This window comes from Brienomyrus brachyistius, chromosome 1, assembly GCF_023856365.1.
Source record: "Brienomyrus brachyistius isolate T26 chromosome 1, BBRACH_0.4, whole genome shotgun sequence".
NCBI lineage: Eukaryota > Metazoa > Chordata > Actinopteri > Osteoglossiformes > Mormyridae > Brienomyrus > Brienomyrus brachyistius.
The window spans coordinates 22,064,377-22,082,279 of NC_064533.1; the positions used below are offsets into that span (position 1 = coordinate 22,064,377).

Below are 17,903 nucleotides of genomic sequence, written 5' to 3' on the forward strand. Positions count from 1 at the left end.
CTTAGGCTCTATTTTATCTTACTAAATATCTTAGTTCAACTATACTGTTTTGAAGAAAAACATAATTTACCCAGCTACAACAGATACTGCCGAACACTTTGAAGCCCTTTTCCTCAGTTTCAGTGTCAGCTTAGTTACTATATTTTGTGTTCATAGGACAGTATGGTTAAAAGACGTAGGAGACGAAGAGATGGATGTTTTTTGCTCTTTGAAAATCGATTTAGATAAATCAATCATGGGGGCACGGTGGTTAGCACTGTTGCCTCACACCTCTGGAACCTGGGTTCGAGTCTCCGCCTGGGTCACATGTGTGTGGAGTTTGCATGTTCTCCCCATGTCGTCGTGGGGTTTCCTCCTGGTACTCCGGTTTCCCCCCACAGTCCAAAAACATGCTGAGGCTAATTGAAGCTAAATTGCCCATAGGTGTATGTGTGAGTGAATGGTGTGTGAGTGTGCCTTGTGATGGGCTGGCCCCTCATCCTGGGTTGTTCCCTGCCTCATGCCCATTGCTTCCGGGATAGGCTCTGGACCCCCCGCGACCCAGTAGGATAAGCGGTTTGGAAAATGGATGGATGGATGAATCAATCATTTATTAAAGTTCCATTGTAATTTATTAAACAAAGGTAACTGAACATAATTTATTTCCACAAAAATACTTGACAATTTTGTAATCTTTTCTCCCATAATAGGCTGGAACTAGTTACTGCAACCTCCCATCCCCCACATCTGCAAATAAATCACAGTTGACGCAGACAGCTGATAAAGATTTTATATGGAGGTTAATTACAGAGAAAAGCAGAGACACACGTACATCAACACGTATACACAATCGAAACATGAACACCACCAAGGCTAAGCATAAATCACCGATGCACTAAGACAAGTTTGAGGAGACGTGGGTACGACCTCCCCCCCCCGCCCCCTCCCCAAGGCTTGGCACGGTAGCGAGCCAAAGACACGCCCCTCCCATACCCCAACTGGGACTCAGGGGACAGGTAGACCTGATTGGCACAAGTCGTGCTGCTGAGAGAGGAGGCATAAGGTACTGGTATTTTTCACAGTTGCCCCAAACTACATTTCCCATCAGCACTTGCACCTAATGCTATAACAACTGAACAGTTGATTCTGGGACTGGAATCTGTAACATTCGATCAAAGGCTTTTTTTTTTTATTATTGTATAACCGTTCCCCACCCTTAGTCCAGGAGCAAACCATTCTTTATCAAGAGATGTGACGGCTTCAGTTCAGCGATGAGTATATTACAACATTCTGTTTTAAAGTGTTAAGACAGCGTAACAGAGGTTATCAAATAAAGCTTGTTATGTTACCGGACAATATTTAAAAAAAAAAAAAAAAAAAAAAACATTTCTTTTTCCAGCTCAGCTCTATGCGAAAGTCTGAACAAAACTAAAGTTGCAAGTTGAAGAATTCTTTTAGAGGCAAATTCTGGTATAATCACAGACTCCATAGGTTAAAATGTGGCTCAATGCATGCTGAGTGGAATAGTGATAGGGGGATTCCCAGGCACTATCCAGTGTAAAGAAGCTGTTTGCTTGCCCCTACAAAGCACCATACTGATCACCAGTCATGTAGCCAGGTAGTACAATTACTGGTTTGAGCCACTCCCAACATTTGCTCCTCCCTAGAACAATCTATTAAGAGAGAACCCCCACAGTTGGCAAAATCGACTGGAACCATCCGAAATGTATTTCTGGCTACAGCCCTGCTTATCATGGTCATAACCTAAGCTGTGGTTAGGCAACTTCTGTCCTTGATTTTTATCTCCATCAAACCCAGAAGTACTCCTAAGGTTAACTGTTAGGTCAAACTCTGGTCCTGGGACTTCAGTACCAGGCCTACGAGCTACTGCCTTTAGTGCCAATGCTCAAAGTGAACACTGGATGGTGACAGTGACCACTCAGCATTAGCACCACAGCACTCAGCTGAGCTCTTGATTATGTAATTACACAACAGCACCCTATTGCTATTAAAGCAATAATCCAGTGCCGAAATGACTTTGGTGACTTCATTGTTCAGGGGATAGTAAGTAAACTGATTCATCTTAATGGATCTTAAAACAAATTTGCCATATCGATTGAGGTACACAAATAAACTAATAGATACACGGGTCTGCGTCTAATTAACTTAATGAGCCCAACATTTAGAGCAGGATTTTGTAATGGCCAGACCACAAGGGTGCTTAGAAGAAAACCAGCATATATACAAACAGGAATTCCTGCATCAGGGCAGAATACCACCATGTAGACACATTATCAGCTGTTTCTCACTGGTTGTTTTTGGCATATTGTTTTTCTGAACATGAATGATCATCTCTAATCACTTTGCTGTATTGGACACCTCACATATTTCACACGCACGTGGAGAGGAGCAGGCTGAGAGTTAGAAACTGGATGAGTTAGACTCATACAGACTGTACCCTTCAGCTCTATAACCCCTCATCCACCAATGGTTTCCCAATTATGGACGACAGCTGTGCTCAAGACCCATAGTGGTCCCATAATACCCAGTATGTATGTCTTACATAGTGTCATGAGGCATCAAAATTGCCCAACTCAGGATTACATTGAATCGAGAGCAAGTTAATTCTATTACACAATTCAAGGATTAACCATGAATGTGTCTATAAACAAAATGTGCATGAACATTCTAGAATTCTGCATGCAACCTTAAAACCCAACACAACCTACTGGTGCTTCTCCTATCACAGCAATCTTCTTGCAGACTAAGGGTCAAGTAGATGCTTAGTATCAGTCTGGGTGGGGGCCAAGGAGGTAGCCTGTGGGGGCTAATGTTGTGGTGGTGGTCTGCAGGTAGGAACATCTATGGAGGTTGGCTCTGTGGCCACATTTGTCTGTGGTGTTGAAGGCAACCCAACTGGCTCAAACACCATCTATAACACTTCAGACCCCCACAGTCCAAAATGTTGTCCCACATGGTGTGGCCCAGTCTGTAATCCCTAAGTGCTTTGGTAATAGTTGAGAGTGACAAAGGTTTCTCAGAGAGTGAAAACCAGATGGTGTGACTTACTGTGCTCAACTGGCCATGAGCGAGTCACATAACAACAGACCTCTAATCACATAAAATAATCACCCATACACATTAGTCCTTTCTCAGTGAGACAATATTAGGCAGAAAAATCATGTGTGAAATAAATTTTGTAAATACCGTATAAAAGAATTAAGAACCCAGGCACGTAAAATATCTTTTTTCTTTCCTTTTTTTAACCTTGGCTGCTTCGTTTTGAAGAGTAAAACCAGAGAGTAACAGATAAATCAAAGATGGTCCTCCTCTGCTCAGTCAAAGCAAACTAATAACAGAATAACAGAAACCCACCCTGTAACAGAGCATGTCTGTCAACAAAGCAAAAAAAAAAAAACAAAAAAAAAAAAAACACACATATACACAAAAAAAGCGAAAAGCAATACGTAGCTCACGGAATGGGGCTTATAATGTGCTTACCCACAATGCACCACAGAAAGGTAGATGTGTACAGCAGGGATGTTGGGGTGGAGGGGTCAAAGGATGTAGAGGGCCCCCCCCGCACATAGAGCCCCTGCTCACTCCCCACCTCCCCCCCAGTAATGGCATGCATCCTATTCCATACAATAACGGACCCCAAGAAGCCATCTCAGTCCAAGCTCGCTGGCGTCTGAGATTCTAGTTTCGCAGGGCTGTCACCGTCTTTTCCGCTGGTTCGGTTTCTCCGCCGAGGGGATTCCCCTCGCCGCTACGACATCTGCCGGTCTTTGTACCACTCCACGAACTCATCCAGCAGCACAGGCCCTGTAACAGAGCACCAGGCCCAGTCAATCAAGAGTGCCGGCGTGAGCGTGTGTGTCGCGTAAACATCTGTGTCTGTGCGTCCTCACATGCTCCATCCTCGTCGTAGTTGCTCAGGTCCAGGTTGATAGTCCTGCTAAACTCCAGCACGTTGCACCACTGGTCTTTGTTCATCACTTTATATTTGGACTGCTGCATGACAAATAAAGCTGCATCAATAGGCAGTTACTTGTTATAGCACGATTCAGTTTCTCATAATTTCTCATCGATATTTTGAGCCTTTGTGTTATTTCATTTATTGCAGTGCCATTTAACACCGCCAGTAGTCTCAAATGTCTTATTTTACAAAGAATTTTTCAACACCTGCTGATTAAAAATATGCTGTTAATGTAGCCTATGCTAACTGCACTGCAAAAAAAATGCACTGAAGTGCCCTCCTCTGAAATGTTAAGGTACAGGTCAAAATGTTACATGTTATGTTTTTTTTTTTCTTCACTACATTTGCCATTTTAAAAACAGAAATGTACACTTTATGTATGCACAAGGAAATACATGGTTTATGTTCCTGGAAGTTGAAGTGTGAAACAATTTTAAGATGCTGACTAATCTTTGATACTTAAAAGCTTTTAATGCCTGTTAAAATGTTTTAAAATTTCAGCAGTTCCATTATTACCATCAGGCTACAATTGTAATACTACAATGCATCAAATCATGAAACTGGTATCATGATGAGTGTTGCATCATGGGCTAGCTGGCAATATCCAGTCCTAATGACAGACAGAGTGTTAGTCTAATACCAATAGGAGACACGGAAAGGTTAGAGACCCATGTCAATTCACAGGTAGGAATAATACCTCCAGAAAGTGGTTGAAGACAGGGAAGAGAGGCCACGTCTTTCCAAGCAGCAATCCCAGCATGCATTTGGCTGTGTTCAGATCTAGACTCCTTTGGTCTTTTTCCTGAAAGTATATAAACAGAGTTGGTTCCTATATGTAAAAAAATAGACGACATACAGCTAAACACATGATGTCAAGAAAAAAAATGTGTGATCTCAAAATCATGGCATTGTGGGTAGTGTAGTGTGGAGTAGCGGTCAGTGTGATGCAGTGTGGTCAGTGGAGTCCATGTTGAAAAGCAGAGTCAAGGTGGAGCAACACACAAGATGGGAGTAGTGTGGTTACTATGGACTGGTTGTCAGTACTGACTGGAGTCATCAGTAGTGCTTCTAAAATAGTCCAGATTACATTTATGCTCCGGGGCTGGACTCCTGCATGTGTGCTACATCTACCTATGATGACCATACCATCTTACCCTTGCAAAGTCAAAGGCATATCTGTAAATGAGCTTGAAACTTGTGGACTCATTAAGTACGGACCGCAGGTAATCCAGAGTGTTTCTCAGCTTCTCTGTGGAATCACACCTGGGAAGGACATGAATGCACCCCAGATGATCCAAAATAGACCCAATTTAACTGCTTGAGTACTTCAGATAAGTACACACACACACACACACACACACACACACACACACACACACTCACTAAGAAACCACTTACATTATCAAACACACATACACATCATTTTTGAAACACAGCGAAGATGTCTAGAAAATCTGCTTCTCGTCAGAGAGACCAGCTCGAATATATACACCTAAGTTTACAGTGAAGGGCGACTGTGCGCTCAGCACCTAGTTACACTCTACCATCTAGTGGTTATGAAGACTTACTGCAGGTCACTCATGCCTTTCAGCCACTCCTGCAGCGTGAAGTAGCCCATGCTCTGGGCATCCAGCTTCCAGGCCAGAACCAGCATGACCACCTGCCAACAATGAGCACAGACTGTGACTAAGGGGCAGACAGATTTATACTGCAACTTAAGCCATGGTGGCTAATTTAGAGAAGCAGCACAAGACTGTGGACTCTGGCCATGAGGTTTGTGTGGAGTAGTGACTAAAGTACTGGACTTTATATCTGCATGCTACAGCAGAGTAATATCTTTCATTCCATCATTAGAATAATGACTGGTATTGTGGCTGTGAGCTACGTCGTCCGCCCGCCCCAGTGTGGACAGGAGGCAGCTCACATTCTCAGGCTCTACTCCAATGTCCTCACAGAACTTCTCCATGCCCTCCGGTCCAACAACATCTTCACAACCTGCATGAAAATGCAATAGGAGGTCATCACAAATAGCTCTATATAAAGTGTGTGTCCCCACAATGTGATAAAAACATGTTATTTTGAAGTTGTGGGGACCATTTTATTAGTCCCCTCAAGGGGAAACACAATTTTATAAAAACCTGTGACTGCAATAATTAAAAAAAAAAACTAAAAATGTTTTAGTCTTGCATTTTGCTTAGTTACTTGTGGATAAGGTTAGGACTGTGTAGGGGTTAAGGATGTCATTGCTGGCTTTGCCCATAGAAACGAATGGACAGTCCCCACAAAGATATGACTACAAACATGTGTGTGCATGAGTGTATAAGTGCCCTACATTCAACCTTTCAATCAATCAAATCAATCAAAAAACTTCACTTGTCCCCTAGGGGCACAAACCTTTGACGATAGATAACCTGTAGCGTTCTAGTGTGGGTCCCAAGGCAGGCTCTTACTTTGTATTCATATTGGATACTCTCTCCTGCATCAATATATTTTATGAAGCTATTGTCAGAACTGGCCGAGGTCTCTAATGAAAATGGCAGCTAATCACTAAAATAACAAGAAATGTCAATGTTGGGCTCCATATGCTAAAAATGCAGAGAACTGAAACCTAGAGGAAGGAGAATTAGTGCAGCTCACCTGCATACTCGTAGAACCACTCCAGGCACCTCTTACTGGAGAACACATCTTCACTCTTAATCCTGGAGGCCTCCTGTTTCCGGTACATGCTAGATTGATGAGGAAAATTATTAAAGGGATGTTTCAAGGGTGTGTTATATGGTGACTAATTCTGGGCGATGCCATCACTTCGGGCTGGATCACAATCATCCCCATCGTTAGTCACTGCATGTCATCCTTGCCTTATTGGATGATGACTACTTTTGTTGTGGAGACGCTGTGCATTGGTGAGCCCTGATTGGTTCATAAATGTACCTGTCGTGCCTACTCTTTTTGACGAACAGGTCATCGCCAGCAGTGGGTCGCCTCTTTTTCCTGGGAGGCATGGCTCTAGAACAGCAGGCTGCATAAACATACACATACAGCCATGTATATACACACGTTCTTGCATGGATACACGTGCACCATGTGCAGCGCTAACACACCCATGCACGGTGAGGCTGCAGTACCTGCGGTGTGAGTGTCTGGGCTTACGTCCTCAGTCAGGTTCTGCGAAGAGAAGCACAGTTACTTTGCAGCAGAAGACAACCCTGCAAACTGCAACCTAAAGCACAGAGAAAATGCCTAAAAGGATACTGGGAGGATACATGCTGGATAGGATGCCAGGGATTGGCACGTGCCGAAGCCTCCAGGAGGGGCAAGGCCTTCTGCTCTTCTATGACTATTTCAGTGTCACCACATGGGCTTGTAACAAGACAATATAAAGTGCCATCCTCCCCCACTCCAGCCAGCCCATTCCCCTGAGTCACCCCCCATGTTATCCAAACATCCCCTTCACTTCTGTCCTGATCTATAATTGCTCGCAAGGTGGGGATGCCAAGGAGCCTTACCAGCCTGTTGAGGGTGTGGTAAATCTTGTGTATACTGGCCAGCGTTGACAAATGGGAGTTCAGCTGAAAATCTACAGACAAAGGAGACATTCAACTTTATTTCCTAGCCATAAGCAATGCAAATGTCATGCTTAAAGCCCCATTACATTGTACTGAAGAAAGTCACGTTAAGGATTTTTTTTTTTCCAAGAAAGCATCATCATCTTCCTTTCTGAGATTTTAACGAACTGTCATTTGCCCAGCCCCCTTCACCCCGATGCCAGCCGCTACACCCTTAAACATGTCATATTCATACTTGTCTGCCATAAGGGCAGTGTTTTGGATTTCACTTTTGTTGTTCCCTAAAGTTGCAAGAATAAAGTCAACTTGTAGCCACAGTTAACTGACATGGCATCCACCGGCTCCTCCAAGTTGTGAATTTCATAAATCTATTGTTGCATTACTATTATTATTGTTGTTATCACTATTATTATGTTACAAACGCGAATTTATTATGGATCTCAAATACAGTTACGTCAACCAAAAATCCCCATGTTTAGTTGATGGGATTAGACCAGAGTTTCCTTTTTACTTCCGTTTCCCACAGTAGTGGGAATTAGCCAATGCCTACGGTATGCACTGTGCATAGAAGCATCGTTTTGTTGCGTAAGTCCTGCAATAGCGTCTGTCCTAGTTTGCCAGCCTCCTTCTCTTGTCATTAGATCGCGGACATACGCCGCCAACAGTGTGTGTAACACAGGGAAAATTGTCCATTTGCACTTTATCCCCATCTGGATAAAAAAAAAATCAAGAAATGTACAGTGTATTTGCGGGTTCGTCGAGCTTCCTATGTTCACGCACTTGTGATTGACTTTATATCATATTATATGAAAATGACCAATAACCCCCCACGCAGTATGGCGGTGAGGGGGTACAATTACTGGAGATTGTAAAGTTTGTCACAGCCTATATTTCTGGTCGAACGCCTAAGTATAAGTAGTTGCAAAAATGCCAAATTAAAGCAAAGTTAATGGGTGGCTGGACGGATTCATCAGATATTTGTACAGATAACACTACACGATAGCATGAAATAAAAGATCAATCGCTTGAATGTACTATAAAATATGGTTAAAGAAATCTAGACAAGAACATCTCACAAAGCAAATTATCATCGATCAAATCCAACTGCGCTGCATATCAGAACACAACACGGTGACAACTTGCACTAAGTTTTCAAAGTATCAAGAGAATCGACGGACATCTGGGACCTGTAGTCCAAATAATTACGCATGCCTCCATATCTTAGTACAGATGTAAGAAACTGGACTACACTTCCCAATATGTCCCAGTAAAATAATGACATTATATTCAGCAACCATCTCCTAACACTCAACCCAACTGACGAATGCTATTTAAATTGTTGCAGAATGTTGCAACGTTAATCAAGCGCCTCAATAAACAGGTTACGTCGTTTCTCTAGTCAACGTAGATGGCGTATATAAGCCGCTACAAGGTCTCCATCTCGATTGCAACGTTTACATTGTACACAACTGCGTCACAATTTTCATTCCCTGTTTTTCCGCAGTTTCTTCGAAAATTGGCCCATTTACCTTACGAAATTCAGTATCAGTTTGGCTGAACGTGCAGTGCATGAGAATTTCATTCATGCACATATATGACAAAAACCTTGACGGTCTTTTCAACAACCTATAGAATCTAATATATACACCAGTTTGGTTCATACAGTTACTTAAGTGTACTGTATAACGGTATACTTATTGTATCACGATTTATTCTACTAAACAAAGGTTTCAAGTTTATTTTCTGTAGACTGATACTTGTATTACAGCCAAAAGACATATGAAAATCATACAATGAGAGAAGTAATTCCCGAGCTAACTGACAGATTTTTTTGATTAGCTAGTACAATAGCTTGCTTATAGGCGATGTAGCTAGTTCTCTTCAGAATACCATATATTTTTTAAAATAGAAATCTTTCCGAGACAAAATGCATTACAACATCTAGGGAATTCGGCACGCCGTAAAGCTGGTATGTGTTATGGACAATTTGACATCAACGGACATAATAACTTACCTGCTGCATCTGAGTGCATTTTTATTGAACACACAGTGACTGTCTCGCTTCTGTGCAAGTCTGCAGACCGGCCAAGGGGCGGGACATGTCAACCTTCCACACGCCCACGAATGATCTAGATGGACAGAAGCCTCTGACAGACTATTCTATTCAAGTAGGCGATTGGTCTATATGACAGTCGCTCAATAACACTGAAGATAAAACATCTCATGCCCGCCCTCCTAAGAACGTGACAGGTCAAAGTTTCAGTAAACGCCAGCCCCTCGACGTGAGCCATTGGTCAGTGAACTTACCACGCATATCAATTACAAGACTTACCTCGTGCAAATTATAGAGCAGCCCACGATGGACTTTTATTGGTGATGTGTACAGCTCGAGCCCACCCTAAGGCAAAGTGTATTGGTGAACGTAGCAATCAGTAACAGAACTTGCGCGTGTATTTCTAAATCATTGGTTAAACTGCGAACTTTTGTTTACTGTAGGGCGTGGTCTCCCGTTTACTAATAAGACTTGTATTCTTGTTTTAAGTTGGGACATTGATGAATTCTAGCATTAGAATACATTTTGGCCGTAAGCATTAAGTTCCCATGAAATACGATCGTTTATGTTACTTGGATTTATTTTATACGCTTTGTTGATAAAACACTATTTAAACCAAATCCTTTTGTTAGCCGAGGGACGAAAGTTTAGCACATAGTTCTGATAAACAAGATTACAATGTATATTAAGGTGGTATATTCTGTCAGCTCATACAGCTCAAGTCATTGAATTTTAAGTAGGTTTTTGAGATCAGTGTTTATTAGGATTCGCAGTGACGGGAATGTTCTCAAAAGTATGGGGGCGGAGAGGTGGGTTTAGATTAGTCTCGATATATGTTCCTATATGCTCTTTGCTACACTTCTAAAGAAAATAAATACACCAGTAGTGTACACATAGATTGACGCATAAAATTGGTATTGAAGAATTTCGCAACCTGCTTTGTAGAATGTCGGCCACAAGGGCAATGTTGATGGTGACGACTTTTTTTGTTAAAGCTATTCGATTGCTAGCTGGCACATTCGCCAAAAGAGAACACCTCAAGATTTTACATTACAAACAGCACGAAAATGTATCAAACACATTTGTAATAAGATGTGTCCCTACAGAAAACAATTCTAATAATATTAGATTTCCGCCTTCAGGAGAAACAAAACTGGAGATATTTAATAAAACAATTAGGTTTCATTGAAGCAATTATGAGCTGGTGTAAAACTGAGCACATTGTTAGTCAGCGTGGGGCACCTATAGGAACATATAATTTTACATATGTATTGAGTTACATATGGGATTTATGAAATGTATTCAGTTGGAGAACCTTGAGCGTAATTTAAATTGTTTTGAAAATACCCTAATTTTTCTCGAATGGAAACTACAGTCAAATAGAAGTTATTAATTGATCTAAACTGGCATGGACTGGTTCGTTGCATTCAGCAATCAACTGAGATGCCATTACCAGCCGAATAAATCGATTAAAGAGTTCAGCTGTCTAAAGATGAATTTAAAACATTTAATTTAATATTATAGGAATTCCCAGTATTGTTAGACGGATCTGTAATCAAAAACTTGTTCTTCTTGTCAAATATCCTAAACAATTTAACTGTTACTCCTGCATTCAACCATGCCCATTCTCGTTCCACTTCATACACACACATATGAATCTTGTAGGTGTTTATGTAACGACCTGAGTTCCAGTCACGTATTGCACATTATTGCGTCTTACTCCGCTCAGCATTATTTCGTGGCTGCTCCGCCCAGTGCACGGCCTCCGCCTCATTTATCGGTTTTCTCCTGGCTTTAGGTTTGTTTCCCGTTTTTTGCAATTGTTCGGCCAATTTTGTGACCTACGTGCTCCGATTTTCTTCGCTGGAATTGCCTGTCGGACGTTCTGTTACTGTGTTTTGGATTGAGATTTGGGAATAAAACTCTGCTTTTATAACTGGATCTTCTCTGGCGGCTGGAATCTCAGGTGCGCTGCTGGTAAATTGGTTTTTATTAGTTATTTTTCCTTTCCAGGCCAGGTTGTACATCTGGTGCGCTCTAAAGCAGGTCGCCACAAACCTTTCTGAATAACTGAATAAGTTAAGAAACGGTATTTCAGACTTTATACACTGCACGCTTGTGTGTAGTTCATGAAGTTTAAGCGAGAAACTGCGTCAACGTATCTGCTTATTTTGCATTGAATTTACAAGTTTGCCATCACTATCTACTGGAACTCTGGACACACCGTGTAATACAAGAAAGCAGAATCAAAAATAAAAACGGCTTAACAATTAATTAGTAAAATTTTCGATGTTTAAACGCTGAGGAAAAAATATATGCTTATCGTGAAATGCTCCATTAGGGGGCGCTGATACCGATGATTTTCACATAAACATTGTTTGGCACGAGTGACATCTATAAGAGTGCCGCCTACGTGTTTCCTAAATAATACTCGTGTCTTACACTCAGGTTTTAAAGTAAGTCATCATTTGCAGGGAAGGCGCATATAAGGTGAGAGGTACAAGACTTTAACGTGTAGTCTCACCGTAATCGGAACTGTTCTAATGGCATAGACCAGGTACCGACCTTGTCTTTCCTCTCTAATGAAATCGTCTGCCTTTGAATAACCTTGTTTACTGATTTGAACAGTCCTAGCTGGTGATCAGCGAACGAGGGAAAGAGAGATCACGAGAATCAGGAATGTCTGAAAACACCGTGACTGTGGAAACCCCTGGAAAAAAGGAGTGCCACGACTGCAAGGGGAACGTGAGTGGAGCTGAACTACTGGGAGCTTTACAGTGTGAAGGCTGGTCAGGGAGGTAAAGGGTCTGTTTGGGTTACAGTGTCATCCAGGAGACCAGCGCATTCGCCGGGATGAAGTGTGGAAAACCATAAAGGAATGTCGGGAAGAAAGCTTCTGGTACAGAGGTAACAGCTTCTTTATTTGTCTTCAGACACATGCCCGTGCTTAGATGCAGATATTCACATGATTTTCAGTACTTATGTTTACTTTAATGTTTTTTTTTCCCCTCTTGGCCTCCCTGCTGTTCAAATCATGGTTTTTATTGGCTAGTCTTTCAGGGGTATAACTGCCCCTACTGTTTAGGTCAGCCTGTCAGATTTACCGCACACAGTTTTAGGGTACAGAATAAAATATTTCCTGTAGGATTCTGTGGGTTGCAGGGCTGAGATCTATTGCTAATAATATTGTCACAAATGAAAACTGGTGAGGTCCTGAGGTTCACGCTGCGTTATATAAAAGGTTATTGTTTAATTTACTTACCTTTTGTAGTTATGCTACTGGCACAATTCAAATCACTTGTCTTACTCAGGGAAATGATAGTTTTTAGTGAAGTTTAGTCATTATGCTGCTGACTGCCCTTCATTCACTGCAAGTATGGCCTGACTAGGCAAAGATACCATGGTTTTGTGTCAGTAATCAGCTGGAACCTCATTTTAAGGATATTCCTCACAATATCTATTCTCCTGGGATCCAGGTGGGGAAAACTTTAATAATGATTTGACAGGAAGAGGAAGGTGGCACAGACCCATACATGTGATGTCATCTTAAAGGCCTGACTGTCCTCTTTAAGCATCAACAGAACTTAGTAGAGTAGCATGTACAGTATGAGAGATATGTGCCAAAACATAATATACTTCACAGAGGACAAAAATAAATTGCTGGATCTCAGGAACTTGTTGTTTTAGAGTATGTGATGAATTATGAAGCCTGATGATTACTGTGGTCCTATCACAGCTCTTCCCTTGTCCCTGGCCAGCATGGCTGTCACTGGAGGGCTCATCTATAATGGTAAGAACAACCAATGGCATGCTGAGCCTGCTCATTAATGGATTGGCCCTTCTCCTTGAATCAACCGTTAAGAAGCTCTATAATTTTACCCAAAAGGGAGTTTTAAGAAATCAATAATGGGAAAACACCATTGGCAGGATTCCTTAGTATGTCTAAAAACATCCCCACTGAAGCCCTTAAATCTCATTAAATGGGGTGAGTTATATGGGCTTGTATTACAACCGTATCCAAAAGTTTTGAGAATGATGCATATTGATTTTCACGAAGTCTGCTGTCTCAGTTTTTATGATGGCAATTTGCTTATACTCCAGAATGTTATGAAGAGTAGTCAGATGAATTGCAATTAATTGCAAAGTCCCTCTGTTTTTTTTTTTTTTTTGGATTTAGTTCATTTTCATAGCAATTTCCACTGCATTTCAGCCCTGCCACAAAACGGCCTGCTGACATCATTGCAGTGATTCTCTTGTTGACACAAGTGAGAGTGTTGAGGACAAGGTTGGAAATTGCTCTGTCATGCTGATTGAGTTAGAATAGCAGACTGGCTGCTTTAAAAGGAGGGTGGTGCTTGAAATCACTGTTCTTCCTTTGTTGCTGATGGGAAATGTAGTTTGGGGCAACTGTGAAAAATACCAGTACCTTATGCCTCCTCTCTCAGCAGCACGACTTGTGCCAATCAGGTCTACCTGTCCCCCTGAGTCCCAGTTGGGGTATGGGAGGGGCGTGTCTTTGGCCCGCTACCGTGCCAAGCCTTGGGGAGGGGGCGGGGGGAGGAGGTCGTACCCACGTCTTCTCAAACTTGTCTTAGTGCATCGGTGATTTATGCTTAGCCTTGGTGGTGTTCATGTTTCGATTGTGTATACGTGTTGATGTACGTGTGTCTCTGCTTTTCTCTGTAATTAACCTCCATATAAAATCTTTATCAGCTGTCTGCGTCAACTGTGATTTATTTGCAGCTGTGGGGGATGGGAGGTTGCAGTAACTAGTTCCAGCCTATTATGGGAGAAAAGATTACAAAATTGTCAAGTATTTTTGTGGAAATAAATTATGTTCAGTTACCTTTGTTTAATAAATTACAATGGAACTTTAATAAATGATTGATTCATCCATCCATTCATCCATTTTCCAAACCGCTTATCCTACTGGGTCGCGGGGGGTCCAGAGCCTATCCCGGAAGCAATGGGCATGAGGCAGGGAACAACCCAGGATGGGGGGCCAGCCCATCACAGGGCACAATCACGCACCATTCACTCACACATACACCTATGGGCAATTTAGCTTCAATTAGCCTCAGCATGTTTTTGGACTGTGAGGGGAAACCGGAGTACCCGGAGGAAACCCCACGACGACATGGGGAGAACATGCAAACTCCGCACACATGTAACCCAGGCGGAGGCTCGAACCTGAGTCCCAGAGGTGTGAGGCAACAGTGCTAACCACTGCACCACCATGCCGCCCCCGCCAGGAAACTCCTCAGACCTTAATCCCATTGAAAACTTGTGGTCAATCCTCAAGAGAAAGGAGGACAAACAAAAACCCACAAATTCCGACAAACTCCAAGCATTGATTATGCAAGAATGGGCTGCCATCAGTCAGGATTGAGCATAGGAGTTGATTGACAGCATGTCAGGGTGAATTGCAGAGGACTTGAAAAAGAAGGGCCAACACTGGAAATATTGACTCTTGCATAAACTTTATGTAATTGTCGATGAAAGCCCTTAACACTTATGAAATGCTTGTAATTATACTTCAGTATATAATAGAAACATCTAACAAAAAGATCTACGAACACTAAAGCAGCAAACTATGTGAAAACCAATACTCGTCATTCTCAACTTTTGGCCACGACTGTAGATGAGCCTCTTTGCACATTTCATCCTTTCTCTCGTGATAGGTGTTTTAAAATCTTCAAAGAGGTTTGGACCCTTCCCCAAGCTTGCATGTAAGTACCTAGACCCCATACCGTGAATTCTGTGGTGCTGGTTAATTCATTGGTTCAATGGATTTCCCTGTGGAATCAGCAAAATCCAGAGCCACGCAGAGTGTGCCACATCAACAAAGTTCAAAATGCTTGTCATGTGGTTCATATAGACTTAAAATAGTTCCAGGAAGTGCTTGTATGCCATTTGAATGCATTAAATACAGAGATAGGACGGTGATTTTTTTGGAGCAATTTTATAGTCAATAAATGCACTGATTTATAATATTTATGTAAAGTAAAATTTTTGTTTTATTAACAGCTAGGTTTACCTTTGTTAAAGGATGTTGCTGCTATTTTTGAATTTTATTTTTTATGTTCTTAAACTTGCATGGCAGTCAAATGCAATCATAATGTTGGTGGAATTTCAGAGGGCTTAAGGGAAGGAACGTTTCAAAATTCATATTAGATTAAATGTTCTAACATTTCTTTAATTCTTGGTGGTTTCAGTAATACTGTAATAACTCAGGAAAGGTGTACAAATTGTACAATTTTTCCAGTGACAGAAAAGGTCAAATCACTGGAGAAATTTCACTGTACTTAAAACTGTACTTTTTTTTTTTTGCAATTTTTATTTATTAAAGATAACAGAAATGCTAGCAAAACTCGGAGTTGAGATCACATAATTCAATATATTATATTTAAGTAATATTTAACTCCCATTCAAAAAAAAGTTTAGAAGCCTTCTTTCTCAAATTGCACCACGTTGGACAGAATTTACAATTAATAGGCTGTTTGTAGTCAATGTTTTATGTTGCTAACTTTATCCCATATTTTAGCCTTATCTGTTAACATTCCCTAAATATAGTAATTTAGCGGGGGATAACCCACTAAAATGTTTTAATGCGCATGTTCAATCGAGTTTATGATAATATAAGGTGCATCACAAATGGACTGTTCTGCTGCAACTCTATCATCAAATACAAGCAGTGCAATAACGTCTAGGAAGTAGTAAGAGGCTCCATGATCTGACACTGCTGTAAAAAAACAGTCCACTGGAGTTGAAGTGACTCTCCCTCTACACAGCTCTGGTTAAAAATCCATCCATCCATTGAGTGGATAGGTAGGACGTTCTGAGACATTCTGCTTTGAAAATCCCATTTTGCGTGTTCATGTAGTACCTCCAGGCCCAGCAGAAGGAGAGCTGGTCTCAGACACCTGCTACATCAAAGCACGGCTTCCATAAACCATCTGACAGCCACGTGCCAGACTGAAAATGTGTTGATCTAATGCTGAATATTAGATGACTTCTGATATTTGTTTCCAGTGGCTGGCATTCTGGGGTTTGCAGCAGGAAAGGCTTCCTACGTCAGTACCTGCAGAGAGAAGTTCCACACACGTGGGCTTGAGTTTCCCCAGTATCGCTTTGGCCCAGGTGTCATGTGTGGCTTTTGGGAACACTGTCCAGCACACAAGAGGTAGGAGATGTTAAGGCCTTTGTCTTTGTGCTTTTCATAAAGGCACTTCATTTGATTTATTCTAATAATTTCAGATATATTATTTCTGTGATAGACCAGGTTTGCTGTCGTTTAGAACTCGAATAGCATTACAGTATCTATTAATGGTACAGGATACTTGCATGAATGTAGAAACTATGTGAACTGTGAGTATATATGCATGACTGAGCCCTGTTATTTTTAGACACTGCCACCATGTTTGTGAAGAGTGCAAGAAAGTGGCCAAAACCCAGGCTTAAGTAGGTAACAACCAACCAAACACAAGTGAATACCCACTCACACACTTACTTATTAGATGCCACACCAATAATCCAAGTAATATTTTAATGTCATTATTAGATTGTGGATTTCTCCCAGTTTCTAAAAAATTGCTGTTCAGGAGTATTGTCCAGTCTTAATACCCTTATCTCAGGGGTACTCAGTTATTTTTTCCAGAGGTTCAAGTTCTACCAGCTGTTTGAGTACCTCTGCCTTAGCATTCATTATGCATATCTGCCCTGCTGCCCGGAAGTCCTGTCTTCAAATCCATCTTCACCAAGGTCTGTTGGTCATTGATGGGTGTTGCTCAGTGATAATCCTAAAGAAATGTTTCCCCTCCTCACAGTGAACCCCCACCTGAGTCTCTGAAGTCAGTCCATCAATTTTCCATCTTTCTCAAGAGTGATGCATACCAAAAATACTAATAAATCTGAATTTTCTTGCATCGTTCATTTTTGTGTACTCATTCTTTTGAATTAACCCATAAGAGAAAGATATTCAAAGAGAAAATGGTTCTTGGTATATCTTAAACTTTTGGTATGGTACCTTTCCACTGACTTTTTTTTCCCCAGTACAAAAAGTTCTAGGACTTAAATGTGCCAAACCAAGTGGAGTACTACTACGGTACTTTGGGGTGGGTTTTGAAATGCTTTGTCGATTTGGCTATGCAAATCATCTGCCTCAAACACAATACAATCAGCGTTTTTGAAAAAGTTACGAACTCAAAAAACGACAAACGAACTAACATAATAATGAGTGTGTGGACAAATGAAGAGACCCAAGGTTAAACTGCGATCTGGTTGGAAGAACCGATACGAGATCAGGCTGACAAGACAGGAAATAAAA

The 17,903-nt window shown here is 41.4% G+C and overlaps 2 protein-coding genes across 4 annotated transcripts; one reads left to right on the top strand and one right to left on the bottom strand.

The window, feature by feature from the left end:
- Positions 1-754: 754 nt before the first annotated feature.
- dcun1d4 (DCN1, defective in cullin neddylation 1, domain containing 4 (S. cerevisiae)) lies at positions 755-9,703 on the bottom strand. The gene is made up of 11 exons (XM_049008827.1): positions 9,539-9,703; positions 7,465-7,535; positions 7,084-7,123; positions 6,890-6,977; positions 6,596-6,684; positions 5,883-5,953; positions 5,527-5,618; positions 5,113-5,221; positions 4,656-4,760; positions 3,891-3,993; positions 755-3,804 (listed from the first exon to the last, which is right to left on the bottom strand). The coding sequence occupies exons 1-11, from the start codon at positions 9,555-9,557 to the stop codon at positions 3,749-3,751; spliced, it is 843 nt and encodes a 280-aa protein (XP_048864784.1). The 5' UTR covers positions 9,558-9,703; the 3' UTR covers positions 755-3,748.
- A 1,598-nt stretch (positions 9,704-11,301) lies between these two features.
- ociad2 (OCIA domain containing 2) lies at positions 11,302-17,507 on the top strand. Of its 3 annotated transcripts, none has more exons than XM_049008884.1 (8): positions 11,302-11,554; positions 12,206-12,322; positions 12,400-12,484; positions 13,314-13,367; positions 15,259-15,306; positions 16,610-16,760; positions 16,984-17,038; positions 17,404-17,507. In XM_049008884.1, the coding sequence occupies exons 2-7, from the start codon at positions 12,257-12,259 to the stop codon at positions 17,036-17,038; spliced, it is 459 nt and encodes a 152-aa protein (XP_048864841.1). In that variant the 5' UTR covers positions 11,302-11,554; positions 12,206-12,256; the 3' UTR covers positions 17,404-17,507. The 3 variants fall into 3 exon arrangements, with proteins under 3 accessions (XP_048864841.1, XP_048864830.1, XP_048864850.1); XM_049008873.1 differs by having other exon boundaries at positions 11,302-11,543; XM_049008893.1 differs by lacking the exon at positions 11,302-11,554 and adding an exon at positions 11,617-12,067.
- Positions 17,508-17,903: the final 396 nt, after the last annotated feature.